Source organism: Camelus bactrianus, chromosome 6 (assembly GCF_048773025.1).
Source record: "Camelus bactrianus isolate YW-2024 breed Bactrian camel chromosome 6, ASM4877302v1, whole genome shotgun sequence".
Taxonomy (NCBI): Eukaryota; Metazoa; Chordata; class Mammalia; order Artiodactyla; family Camelidae; genus Camelus; species Camelus bactrianus.
In genome coordinates this window covers 52216331-52230365 of record NC_133544.1, presented here as the reverse complement: position 1 = coordinate 52230365, position 14035 = coordinate 52216331, and the positions used below count along the sequence as shown (strand labels likewise).

Here is a 14035-nt window from a genome sequence, read left to right as displayed (position 1 = left end):
TCATGCTGGCCATGAGCTTTGCTTACACTGTGTAGTCATGGCTAAAGTAACTGGAAAAATGAGGAAGTTTGAAAAAGGAAGGTTACAAGTGAGATTTCCCCCGTTGTCACATTTTAAAAATATAATTATAAGTAGGAAAAGGCGTGCGTTTTAAAAGTTAAAATTGAATTGTATGGGTATTTTGCGGCCACAAATTGCTTGCTAGTATGATAGCTGGAGGGGGGAAAAAAAGGTGAGGGCTGCAGTTTGAGCTGTCCAAAGTTCAGTGAACTAAGCTAGACTGGAGCTAAAAAGAGAAGCACCAGTGGAACCATTATGGTCTCAAACTTAACTACTTGGAAGAAAAAAAAATCAGAATATTTAAAGTAATCAGTACTAAACGTTATTTGTATGTATCAAATAGATCGTTGGTAGAAAATAAAATTTGAATAAATTGTTTCTTTTAAAATTAATTCTATTTTTAAATAGTAAGATTGTAAAATCTTCCAAGTTATTTCACTTTATTACATTATTACTCTCATGAGTTTCCACTGTTGTCAATGATTCTTTCAGTTTGGGAAAATCTGATTGCTAAATTTCAGCATAATTTAATTTCCTATTTAGCCCAAGGTAGCTTACAAATAATCACTTTTTTGTGCATAATTATCTTAAAGTAATTAGACATTAGCTTGACTCCATTTAGTTGCAAAACATATTTTACTACAATTCAAATATGCAATTAAAATTTAATTTTTGAAAGTAAAACATTTTTACAATTTTATTAAATGTCTATTAAATAATTTAAGCAGTTTTATCTTTTCAACGAGTTTTTCCCCTTGACACATTGAGGTATCAGATTAAAATACATTATGGCTAAATGTTCTACAATATTACTGCTAAATCAACAGAAGACCAATTGATCTTGAGGAAAGGTTAATTTGGGCTCCAGGTCTCCTACTTTGGTCTGCATTGAAAGGAATTTGTATTGATCACAAAATTTTTCTGCAAAGAATGGTAATAAGCATTTTCGAATTGAGATCAATTCTTAAAAGTGCCAAAACAACGATGTCTAAAAATCTTATTACTCCAGGAAATTTTTTCTGCTACGGCTCATTCAAATCTGTTAGACTCCTGAGAAGAATGTTTATACTTTCAGTGGAATCAGTCGGGTATCTAGCCTTCAGAAAATGAAAACAGAAGTTAAAAACTTTAATAGGATTTTGTTTGTTTAATCCCTCCTCACATAATAATTCTCACGAGTTTATTCTACTATGAGGAGATCACGAAGGGACAATGGAAATTGAAATTTATCTTTGGTTTAAACACTGTATTAGCTATCCTTTAGAAAACACTGAGCCGCCTTCTACTTGGGAACACTAGTAGTTACTGCTGAACAGAACGAGTGAGCTTTGCTTCCCTAAGTTTAGTTGTCTTCTCTATTAATTTTTTAAAATGTTTCAGGCCTGGGACAAGGTGAAGGTAACATTTGGTGTTCCCCTCCCCAGCGCTATACTCACTCTCAAAACATTTTTCTTGTTTTCTAAAAATGTTTGCTCTGTAGTGTTGTCAATGGATCAGAGGGCCTCCGAAGCTCTGCACTTGGGTCTGTAGGAAGATTTTCCCTTCTCCCTCCCTCCCCCTCTGGAGACCCTCCCCCCACCTAGGGCGAAATTCCTAAATAAAGTGAGTCCGGTGGACCGCGGCTGAACGGTCAGCATCTCCTTTCCGGCCCTCTTCTGCAGGAGCATCCGAGGTGAAGAAATACAGAAACTCCAAGACAGAAAAGGGAGGTGGGAGGGGGTCGCGGGAAGGCGGCGCGCTCCTGGAGGGTCCCAGCACTCCCTCGGAACCACAGATGTTTTCCTCCTGGCCCTGGGGCGCGGCGCTGCGGCCCCAGGCGTTCCGGCGTTTCTGTGTCCGGGTTTCCGAGGAAGGGATTACGCAGCAGGAGCAGCCGCGGCAACGCGGGCGCTGGGGCCGCGGGAGCGGTAACGAGACGCCTGGCCTCCTTTGTTGACGTTTAGGTCTCGGGCTCAACAGAAGATTTATTCGCTAGGAGGGGAAAATGCTCAAACAATGAAGAACTAACTGCACTTGTCACCTCGAGATGCTTATGGTCCTGCTCTGTCCCCCTTCCCCGGCAACCCGCTTCCCCCGCCCCAGCCCGCGCGCGTCCTAACGCACCGGGCGCAGATGGCATCGCCCGGAGGTGGCAGAGGCCGGGTCGGAAAATCGCGTGAGAAACCCGGGAGGCGAGACCTGCTACCCGCGAGCCACCGTGCTAGCTTCCCAGGCAGGTCTCCGAAGTGGCCTCGGCCGTATACCCCGCGGCGCCTCGTCCCCTACAAACCCAGAACAAGTCTCTGCCAACTAAGAGAGCAAGAGCTAAGGCTGACTTAAATTTGGTGGGTGAAGGCAAGACACTGGTAATGCTAATATGTTAAAGACAGGGAAGGAACAAAGACCGTTGAGGTTAAAATTGCGGCCGGGTAAAATTGCGAGGCCCAAACTTAGGCCTTTATATTACTTTTGGAATTCTAATTTGCCAACGTTTGTGTACCCGTTATATAAATATAAGTATCTACTGGGATTGAAAACTTTTCCCTCTCTTTGGGACATGAATGTCCTTCCGAGAGGCCTCTAAAATTCGATTTTGAAATTACTCAAAACAGTCATTTCCATCTCTTTCTTTCATTAGCTGAAGTGAGAGCGGGGGTTTGGGTCTCTGGATTTTCCTCAAGTGCTACATGGCACCCCTTCTCTCGTCTGGGGAGGCAATTACGCGATAATTAAGGGACTCACACAGCTCTTTTTATCTTGTCCGCAGTAAGGAGTGGGGCGATCAAAGTAAAGGCTGTCCAAGTTCAAGCCCTGGGAGGATGGAGTTCATACACAAGGGCTCAGGCAGGCCAGCCTCTGCTTGGGCTGGTGGTGTTATTGTTGATGTCAATCTGAACGAGGCTTACAAAGAAATAGGTGGACTGGAAAGTGAGCCTACTATCAAAGGAGATTAATGATTTTGTGATCTCAACCAACTGTAGGGGTGTGAAGTTGTGTTTAAAAGCTTCTTGGAAGGCAAACAAATCATCGGCTTTAAGTTCTTAAGAAAAAAATTAGAAATAATATTTTTAAAAACATCTTCACAAAATGCAAAATAGCAGCAACCCTGAAGTGTCCTGGTGGCACAAAGCTTCCCCTGAAGGAGTGAATTAACTCGCCCCTCCTCGGCCCCCTCTAAAGCTATCATGATGGTTAAGTTTTGTTTCTCTTTTAATAAAAAGAAGGTTTGGGATCCTCTGTTGTGGACAACTTAATTTTATCGGCTACATTTGATATTTTATTCTTGAATATTTTTCAGATAAAGGAAAATGATACATTGGGGAAGGGGGACAGGTAGTTAGATTAATAATATTTGACTTCATTGTGCAAAGGTTCAAAGAAAACAGAAGACTTAAGTCCTTGTCAAAAACTGAAGTAAACATTACTAGGAATAAAGAATCTTAAAAATCTCAGTTCTTAGGATGCTAAATCTATTTACCTACCCACTTTTATTGAATTTCCTTAACTGATTTTTACTAGCTACATGTTCACATAATAAACATAAACAAAACAACTTTTTAAGATTGTTTTCCTTTTTGTTACTTAATTCAATGCCAGATTTTGATAAACATCATATTCAGAATTTCTATTTTGGATTTAATTAAGGAAAATAACAAAAATCCTTTTTTGTTAGCATTTGATTTATTTAAAGTCCTTAACTGCAAATGATCAAGAACATATCCCACAGTTTAAAATTTATCATTTTCATTCTTTAAATCAAAATATTTTAATTACAATCACATTAATAAAAATTAACATTTTAATTTGTAATTTTAACCATCATTTAAAGCAATTTCAGCTGTAAAGAAAAACAAGAATAAACCATGCAATAAATTAACATTGAGAAAGCGAAGAGGAATAATAATGAAACCCGTCTGGCTATACTAACACCATGTCCAACTGTGAAAAGTGCATTAACACTGAATGAAACAAGCACACGATGGCAATAGTTAAAAATGGCCACAATCAATTGGATTTTGGAATTTTGGACCAAATTTTGAAACACATTTCCCTATAAGTACTCTCTCCTCCAACAATGTAATATTCCCTTTTTCTGGAAAAAAATATCCTTTAAACGGTATAGATACATAGAAGCTAATTTTATACATGTTATGTGACCTCAGAATGACATGACCATGGCGCTCTGCAAAGCAAGGAGCAGTTATTGAGGAGGGCAATTCTTGAAGAATTGATTCCCAGGGCTCTATGTAGGTGGAGAGGGGGTGGGTGTCTTTGTAACTTCTTGGTCAGGCAACTCTTTCAAGAGCATGTATATCACCTACCTATTACCTCTATATGTTATGTAAATATGTGGAGAATGTCTACATATCTGAGCATGTGCATAAATAAGTTCATATATGATGTATATGTATATCATTTTAAGACATCTGCTATCTGAATGTATCCAAAACGTGAGCTGAAAAACAAATGGCTCTGATGTTTATAATCTGTTTTTGTTTTGCTGCAAACAGCAGCATTGTCCTTCAACACTTTTAACAGCCCTAGTGTCTACTTGTTTCTTCACCCTTTCAGTTCTTATGGTTAAGAGTATTGCCATAGACCTGTAAACTTCTGTGTGGGTGGTGGGGGGGGGGGGTGGGAAGTCAGGTGAGGAGGGGGAAAAAAGCACAAACAAATATTTTACAAGCTTGACCATCTTTCTTTCTTTCTTTCTTTCTTTCTTTCTTTCTTTCTTTCTTTCTTTCTTTCTCTCTTTCTCTCTTTCTCTCTTTCTCTCTTTCTTTTCTTTCTTTCTTTCTTTCTTTCTTTCTTTCTTTCTTTCTTTTTTAAATAAACCCTGCACAGATTTGAACAGGTCTGCAGGGAAAAGAGGGAAGAAGGAGAGAGGGACAAGGAAGTTGGAGGATTTTATATATACACACTTGTGGATCATGAAACTTTGCAGGAAATTTTTTTTGTTGGTTTGGGGTTGGTTTGCTTTGTAATGATATACACAAGGCGTTTTGAACAACAATAACAAAGTAACAGTCTTTTGCACTGGGGAAAAGATTGTGCACCAAAAAATGAAATAAAAATAGGTGGGATTTTATTAAGCTTGGTATGTGTGGTTTTGTTTGCTGTTGATTTTTTTCCTTCTCTCTCCCTCTCTCTCCTGCTACCAGAATGGCCATGCCAGACACACCCGCAGTCCCAGGGAGCTAAGAAGTATTTAGAACGGGTCTGGAATACACACCTTGGTAGTAGGCCGGCTCCAGGGCTGAGGGCTCAATGGGGTTCCTGGTGGCCACCGAGGCGCTCCCGAGTGGCAGGCTGGCGGGCAATGCGGTGCCGTAGGGCGAGTACTGTAGTGCCTGCTCGTATGCCTTGAAGTCCAGCTTGTGTTGCTGCTCCGAGGAGGACATGAGGTTGTTGATGGAGAAGGGGTGGTTGAAGGAGTAGTGAGGGTCCCCTTTCAGGTGCAACTGGGACTCGTGTGGTGCCAGGCCATGAGCCGGGTGGGAGGGAGGCACTGATACCAGCGCCCCAGGCCCGGAGCTGATCGGAGGTGCAGCCGAGGAGGCTGGAGTCTTCAACTCCGAGGCGCCCCCTGTCGCCGCCGCCCCGCTGTGGTCCAGAGTCTGGGGGCTGGCGGAGGGCCCCGGGCCCGGCGCGCCCTCTAGCTGGCCGGCCTTACCGTGCACACCCCGATGAAGGGGTGAGTCGGCGCTGAGGTTGGCAGCGCTAGAGGGGTCCTTGCGGCTCTCAGAGCCGCCCTTGGCACCGCCGCCGCTCCCGCTCCCACCCCCGGTCCCTGGCTGCTTCTCGCACTTGAAGCGCTTCTGGCGGCGCAAGTAACAGCCGTTCTCGAACATGTTGCCGGAGTCCGGGTGCAGCGTCCAGTAGGAGCCCTTGCCCGGCTTGTCCGGGGAGCGCGCCACTTTGACGAAACAGTCGTTGAAGGAGAGCGAGTGGCGGATGGAGTTCTGCCAGCGCTGCTGGTTCTGCCGGTAATAGGGGAACAGGTCCATGATCCACTGGTAGATCTCGCTCAGCGTGAGCATCTTGCTGGGCGCCTGCTGGATAGCCATGGTGATGAGTGAGATGTACGAGTAGGGCGGCTTGGCGTGCGGGTAGCTGCGCTTGAAAGTTTTGGCGTCGCCGCCGCCACCAGCCCGGCTGCGGCCCAGGTTGGACGGCGCGTACGCCATGGGGCTCATACACGGGTTCATGGCGGCTGCGTAGGGACCCAGGCCGTTCATGGAGGCCGCAGGCTGCGCGCCCATGGCTCCCATCCCGCCTGGGCTCAGCGTCGTCCCCATGGCCGTCACGCCTGCCGTCATGCTATTCATGGCGCCCGCAGAGCCGCCTGGCATGCCAGCCACAGGCCCTGGGCTCAGGCCGGCGCCTAGGCCTGGGTTTGCGTAGGACATATTGAACGAAGCTGGCGTCATGTTGCCGCTCGTGGTCATGGTGTTCATGGTCATGTAGGTGTTCATGGAATTCATGGTGCCCAGGCCCGAGTTCATGTTGCTGACCGGGACCGAGGAGTAGGCCTGGAGCGGAGACAGCGAGTGAAGAGGCCCCGAAGGGCGGAGTTAGTTGCGGGCGCAAGCGGCCTATGGGCCAGGGCAAACCCTAGAACCAGAGGAGAGCATTTCTGCAAAGCATAGGACCCCCCATCAGAGGCAAACTGTCAGGCGCCCTCCCCAGAAAGAGCAAAGAGAGGTCTTGCACCGCGGGGGGTAAATCCTAGCTCCGCAGGCATTAAAGACAAGAGCTCACAGAAAATATGTCCCCAGGAAGATGTGTAATCGCCTTACGCGACAGGCTGGGGGGGGGGGGGGCGGCGGCTTCTAGTGCCCCTCCATCGCCTCCTCTATCCACGCCAGGCGATATCCCAGTTTCCACCTCAGATCGGCCTCGGCAAAGAGGCCTTTTGGTTAAAAGGAGTTAAAACTCCGAAAATGGAATTAATCTCTGATCCTTTGCTCATTCACTCCACCTTAAGGGTGCACTGGGTACGGCGGTGCAGTCCCACACCCCACCCCCACCCCCCGGGGAGGACAACAGCACCAGCCCTGCACCCATCTCGCCTAAACCTGCCAGGCCCCGCTGACCACGTAGCGGCCTTGGCTGTGAGGGTTGGCTGTTAATTAAACTCTCCCGGATAGAGCAAATCATCCATGGCCATATGACCAAATAGCTTTACTGTCTTAGCAAATTTTGCCAAATGGTGACTTTTTGTTATTATATTTAGAAGTAGTGTTTCCCATCTACTTGTAGTAACTGTAATATTAAAACGGAAAGAAACTCAGAAGTTAAGTAAGTTTTGGGGAAAAAATTAAAAACAGATCTGTAACAGGAAATGGGGCAGGGAGAGGCACATAATAACATCAATGCACTACATACATTTAACTTCAACATGACTTTACAGCCATTCATAAACTTGTACTAATTTCATTACCTATTTCCAGGTCCCTAACGTTGGAAAATTTTGGTGACACAATTTCTAGAAATAATCATCTATTTTTCACATTCTGACATTTTACCACTGATCATCTCAAAACCTGCCTTTGAGACTATATATAGTTTAAAGTACTTTAAAATTCCAAAATCTAAGTCCACTTATTTTCTCTTAATGCTATTCTACTTCCCAATTCTCAGCTTTAACCAGGAAGCTCTCTCCATAGAGAATTTAGTTGACTAGTTAGTGGAGATGACTGCATCTGAATTAATTCTAAGGAAGAATTCTGAGCTCCTTCCTAAATCATCAGTAGGAGAAAACTCTTATGAATAGCAATTGGAGAATGCACTAGATATGTTACAACTATAGAGTACAGAAATAAAAAAAAACTACCTCTCTGGTAATTTAATAAAAATAATGATATCCTTACATTCATTTTCACCAGAAAATATGACTTTATTTGAAAACATAAAAGGTGAACAGATTTAACTAGGTACACAGTCTGCTATGGTATGCAAATAAACTCGAGGTAAATTTGTGAATATATACATACACAAATCTAAATAAATTAATTACTATGAAAATATTTCCTGATTTTATATTTTTTTCTGTCCACGTCTTAAAGTATTTTTTACTTTTTTTTTTTTTCTTTTCCTCTTCCCAAGATTATCCAAGGCAGTTTCAATAAGCGTTTTCAATAATGGTAAACTTTTGGGGGGTAATCGGCAGCTATTTCCAGAGAAATACTATTAGTAGGTGGTGACCCTGCCTGTACCTGGTTTTCCTCACAATTCCTTTGTGCACATTGTAAAATAAACCACATGAACGTGCCACCAAGGGGACAATGAAGAGAAACAGGTTCTCCGCCCCGAGTGCTGGAGGAAAAGTCAGCTCGCACCAGCGCCACCCAGCGGTTCTAGAGAAGAATGAGTACACTTCTCCCCAAACAGGGCTTTTGAAGAAGTTTTACAAAATTTCAGAATTGTTTCATTATGAAGACGCTCAGCTTAGCGGCTGCGCGGTTTCATCAGAAGACAGCTGAAAATTCAACTGCAGAAGGAAGAGGCCGCCCTGCGGGCGAACTCTAGCTTTTTCAGAGCTGCCTTCAACTCGTACCGGCGCGCCCCCGCCCGCCAACCCGAAGCACCCCGGGCCAGGTTCTGGCTCCCGCTCTCGGCAGGGAAGAGGCAAGTGCTTCCCAGAGCGGGTGCTTTCAAAGCCAGAGTTTCCTAAAACCCTCTCGCCTGCTCTGAGCGCCGAGCACCGGGATCCAGCCTCCCCGGCAGGGCTGCGAATCTGGCTCCCAGGCCCGGCCGGCCAAGGCCCGGCGGGGGCCAAACTCTGTGCGCAGGCAGCAGTGGCAAGGACGGAGGAGGCGCCCCCAGTCCTCCAGCCGCCCGCTCTGCCGGGCGCCCGCCTCGTCCGGTCTCCCGCGGCACGGGCTCCAAGAACGTCCCGCCTGCTGCCCGTCTCTCACCTCCTGTGTGTCCGCGTAGTAGCTGTTCCAGTCGCTGCTCTCATGCCCTTCCATCTTCACAGTCCCTAACATCCTGGAGCCACCCTGCTCGATGCAACCATCCAGCCCTGTGCTAAGCGACGGGCAGCCGCGCGGAGCGGGGCGGGGGGCGGGGAGCCGTGCAGCTGCAGTCACCCGAGCGCCCGCGCCGGCCCAACGCCACCCTAGCGAGGAGGAAGCCAGGCGCTGCGGGGCGCGGCGTGCACGACGGCGGCGCGGCGGGCGGGGGCAGGCGGCGGCCGCGGAGCGCGGCGCCCGGGAGCGCCTCCGCGGGAAGTGAGCGGGCGGCCTCTGCGAGATGAGTGCAGTTGAGCTGATGTGGATCTTACGTCGCTCGAGTGCCCACCTCCTCGTCCTCTCCCCATTTGTCAGCCGCACAAAGACGCTCGCACCTACAAAGCCCGAGGTGCACCTGCGAAGCGGCCGCCCGCCAGCCCAGCCGCCGCGCCTCCCGCCCAGCCGCGCCGCCGCTGCCGCGCGCGCCCCCTGCGCCCCCTCCCACGAAGCCCCCTCCCCCAAACCCGGCCCTCACTTTGTTTGCAAAGCAGCGTAATTGGTTTAAGCCCAGAGGCAGGAAGAAGAGGGAAATGGGGTGGTGGTGGGGGGGTGTAACCCCCTTTGAAAGAGGAAAAAAGAAAAATAGGCGGGGCCAGGCGGGCTAACGAGGGTTCTGGATGGGAACCGCGCAGCCGGACAAGGGCTAGGGGCGGTGGCTTTGGAGCTTGGGCTCGCCGGGCATTGCCGGCTACCTGACCCTTGGGTCTCCTCAGGGGGCCCCACGGCCTTCCGGAGGCCCGAGCTGTGGTCCCGTCCCGCGCCCCTCCTGCCTCTTGCTCTTCGCCCGCTTCCAGCCTCGAGCCTTCTGATTTCTGATCCTAAAGTTCAACCCCGGGAGAATAAAGACTCCCCCCTCTCCGCCCCCGCCCCCGCCCCCTCCTCGGACTTAAGGCTTGAAAAAGGAAAAAGATCCACTTTTGCCCCGTCACTAGAAACTCGGCCATCTGAGTCAGCCGAACCGAGTGACGTTAGGCGGATCTGGGCTCCTGGTAAGCAGAGTGAAGGCGCTGCCACGAAACCCGTACCTGCGGCTAAGAGCAGGTGAGTCACAGCACCGTTTTATATCTTTATGACATAACTTTTTTTTTTCCACCTCGGTCCTTTCTACTCCCCTTGTCATATGTAGCGATCATAAAGAGGAAGAAACTGAGAACAGATGTCTGCGTGATAGGGCAGGCGGGCCCGAGTCGGGCGTCCTCCCTCTGCCCAGCTCCTCCTCCCGCCCCCCTTCCTTGGCCTCGGGGACTGAGCTGGAGGCGACCGTCTGGTTTCTGATAGGGAAAGGTCAGGGGGAGGGGACATCTCCCTAAATACGCGCTGGGAGAGCCTGGGCGCGGGTGCGGGTGCATCTCCTCGGCTAGAGGTACCAGGCCAAAGCCAGCGGTGGCGGCGGCGGTGCCTGGTCACATCTCTGATCTGGAGTGGCTGGGCTAGGACCCCCGGTGCTCGCTTGGTTTCTAATCGGTTCTGGACATTGGTGGGAAGTGCTCCCGCAAGCAAAGCCTCTTGGCTACAGTGAGGCCCTGGGTCCTGGATTGCCCCCAAGTCCTGGGAAGGAACAACTGAAATGACTGGGTGATAGGCACTGAGTTGGTGAAAGGTGTGTGTGGGAGTTTCTGAGTGTGTGACCAAGTATGTGTTGTAGTTTCCTTAGAACCACTAGGTTTCTCTAAGTAGCATAAAATAAAGTCTTTCTAAAATGACAAAGAATCTACAAAATATTCTTGTTTGGCAAAGGTTTAAAAATATTATTAATCTCATTTTAAGAAATGTGTTTTAACTTGTCTCCCAAACAGATACCTTTTCCCTCTGTGCTTTGTTCTTTTAAATCTTCCTTGAAATCTGGCAAGAGAATTACGTTAAACCCTTGAACCAAACAAATCTCTTAAATCAGCAAGGGAGCACGAGAGGGTGAAGATGTGCAGTTAAGGAAATAAAAAAGATAAAAGCATTGGATTACAATTCCCGTTTAAGCAAAAAAAGTGGGGAGAGAAACGTCACATTTTTAAGGAAAGGAATGAGAGTGAAATTAAATCCACCTGGAACTCAGCAGAGCAGGCACCCTCCCCAACTGCAGTCTGTCCCATCTTTGTGACTGCAAGTTAGTCCCATCAGTTTGTGTAAATGTCTCTGCAAATGTATGGGTCTGCACATATTTCTCAGGACGGCGGTCAGAAACTAATTCTTTTGAGCAAAGTTCCCATTAGCAGCAGGACCCTAATTTCATTTGTAAAGTACACGGAGGCTTAGGGGTGGGGGGAACTTTCTGTGCTAATGAGCTTCCTTGTTCCTTCCCGCGGTGATTCTCCAACACTCTCTTGGCTCTTCAACCACATCGTGCATGACTAGGGTGTTTTCTACTATGGGCAGTAACAAATTAGTAATAGCTTTTACGGTGCACAAAAAGCTGATGCTTTAAGGGAAAAACCAAACCAAACAAAACGCTGTAAACTTAAAGGGGGGGGGGGTCAATTAAAAAAAATCAAATATTCTCCTTTCTTCAGCCTACTTCCCAGACCTACTAGGCCTCATCTAAACAAAACAAAATAAAACACCCCAAAGTCAGCTTAAGGTGAAAAAAAGTTTCTACTTTTCATAGCAGATAGCCATAGCAAAGTTTCTCCAGGGCTTCTTCAAAGCCCAAGACCAGAGGTGAAGGGTGGACTCTGCCAGCTTGAGGGTTCCCGTGTCCGCGGCCGGAGGATTTCCCGCGATCACAGCGCCTCCTGTCGTGGGAAGGGAATGCTGAATCCTCCCCCAGGCGCCTCCAGCAAGCACAGCCAGGAGAGACTGGAACCCGCACTCCTCCCTCAACCAGAGATTTTGTTTTATAGAACTGACTGCTCGAGGCCAAGAGGAAGGAAAGGTGGCAGCTTGGTTAGCTCATAACCTCTTTCCATCTTAGTTCCAATATTCCAAAAAATTTAGGAGGTGAAGTTCTAATGTACCCAGATGCCAGCTGGTCATTCCCCCGAGGGTTAAAAGGAAATCCTCGGAGCCATGCTGAGTCTTTGATTTGGAAAAAGATGGATAGATAGATGGATAGATAATAAAGTAAGCTGCTGCCTCTGGATTGCTGGCCAGTAGACAGCCAGGTGACGTGCCTGGCTGCTGCAGCCTGCTCATTCCCATCCTCTTCTCCCAGACAGGCCCTGTCTTTACACGCTGCAGAAGACTGCTGTGCTTTCCGAGAGAACTAGACCTGCTTTCAGGGTCAGGGAGGCTGGTGGGGCTCGGGGCAAGGGAGCCCCGAGGGCAGCCACGTGGCGGCTCCTGAGGCGTCTCGGGCCAAACTCGTGTGGACAAGGACGAATTGCGCGAGCCTGGAGTGGCCCAGGCAGCGGAGTGGGCAGGCTCCTTAGGTGGAGCAAGTCTGGGTAGTCCAAACAGTGAGATGCGCGGCTACTCCAAGTGGCCGAGGACGGAGGAAGGGGCTCCTCCCTTTCCAGAAGCTGCACATTCCACGCCCTTGAGGTCCTCTCCCCGCGCAGTTAGGCCATGGGACCCGGCTGCACACGGCCCACCCGCTAAACTTGGCCACCTCTGCCTCTCTTTATCAGCATTTACCTGGCTGGGAGCCCCTTTCGCAGATCTTCACCGGGGCAGAGAGAAGCAGAGGGTGAGGACAGCGAGACACCGAAGAAAAGGCCGGGGGCTCGAGCCTCGGGCCCAGCTGGCTGCCCGTGGAGGCGCCAGGTCCTACCTGTTTCGCGGGACCGTTTTGCGGGGTGGGGCGGCCGGTCTAAAAGTCAGTCCCCTTTTCCCGCCGATCCTCCCCACGATTGGGCTTGGCCAGATCTCGGCTGCCGTGGGCCCAGCCACACTCGGTGCAGGGTGGTCTGAGCTCCTCCACCCATGCCGCCCGCCACCCAGATAGGTTTAAATCCTCCGCCTCCTGGGGAGAATCAGACACAATGAAACTAAGACCTGTTGTCTTTCACGCGGTTCAAAGTCGCCCGGGTCCAGAGCCTGAGTCAGTTTAGGACTGAGAAAGGCCTGGGACGCTGGAAGCATCTGTTCACACTTGCGTGTGCTGGCCTTCACCAACAGAGGTGTGTGCGGGAGCGGGGAAGGGCCCGGGAGCCGCGAGAGGGCGGACCCCAGAGCCTGCCCTCAGCCTCCCGCCCACAGGCGCCCGAGGCGCGGCGGCCCAGGCCTTCGGGTCCCACGGCTGCCCTGACCAGTAAGAGGCGTAGGGAGTCAGAAGGGAAGAATCGAGGTCCTGTTCCTTCACTGCCTCTCTTTTCTTTTTCTTCACTTTTCTTTCTTTCCTTCCTCTGCCCTTTCTTCTATCATTATGGAATCATTAATTCACCAGGCGTCCGACCCTCAGTAGGTAAGGGCTCTGGGGCCTCCTTAACCCGCCTTGTTTGACAGTTGCATGCGGAGAAGTCTTAAGTTTCCCCGGCTGCACTCCTGGCCGGTGTCTGTGTGACATCACATATGCACATCTAGGACTTTCATTTCACTGAAAAAATTTCAATGTAGTAGTTTAATTCCAATTCTTTACCATTGGGTTTGTCCTTTCCCCTACTGCTCCAGAAGCCGCTGCCGGGTTTCTCAGCAGCCCGGGGCGGGGGCCTGGCTCGCCCGCAGCCGGATGTCGGAGCCGGAGCTACTCTCCATCCGGCCTCACCCGCGGGCAACAGAACCGTCTCTCTGGCTGTGAGCGATCATTGCCTTGCCAAAATCAACTCGCATTTTCATGTATTTAAATGAGAAAGATTGGGAAGGGCGACTTGCCCTCCTGATCAATCATAGCCTTGGAAGGTAGGAATAAGTATCCCATGGGTCCTCGCAGGGAAGAGGAGCCTCTCTCCCTGGAGGGTGGCGGATACAGAACCCCGGCCCGGCCTGGGTCCCGGTGGCCGTCGCGTGTCTCTAGGCAGCTGTTTCTCCGAGCTACCGATTTGTTCACATAAGTCAGCGCCAGCTGGAGGAAGTGCCCCATCCCAAGTCGTCTCCTGACTCCTGCACGC

At 49.2% G+C, this 14035-nt stretch overlaps 1 protein-coding gene across 2 annotated transcripts; it reads right to left on the bottom strand.

Annotated features, from left to right (window-relative positions):
• Window positions 1-677: 677 nt before the first annotated feature.
• On the bottom strand, window positions 678-9489 carry FOXA1 (forkhead box A1). Of its 2 annotated transcripts, XM_074365609.1 has the most exons (3): window positions 8961-9489; window positions 5273-6572; window positions 678-2031 (listed from the first exon to the last, which is right to left on the bottom strand). In XM_074365609.1, the coding sequence occupies exons 1-3, from the start codon at window positions 9030-9032 to the stop codon at window positions 2000-2002; spliced, it is 1404 nt and encodes a 467-aa protein (XP_074221710.1). In that variant the 5' UTR covers window positions 9033-9489; the 3' UTR covers window positions 678-1999. The 2 variants fall into 2 exon arrangements, with proteins under 2 accessions (XP_074221710.1, XP_010965340.1); XM_010967038.3 differs by lacking the exon at window positions 678-2031 and having other exon boundaries at window positions 3699-6572; window positions 8961-9484.
• Between the last annotated feature and the right edge of the window lie 4546 nt (window positions 9490-14035).

What these genes read in the sequence shown, in the direction of transcription:
- FOXA1 (XM_010967038.3), bottom strand. Translation starts at nt 9,032, where the DNA reads ATGTTAGGGACTGTGAAGATGGAAGGGCATGAGAGCAGCGACTGGAAC. An exon ending in ACTACGCGGACACACAGGAG is followed by an intron (nt 6,573 to 8,960) that starts GTGAGAGACGGG and finishes TCTCCGCTCCAG; the next exon opens with GCCTACTCCTCGGTCCCGGT.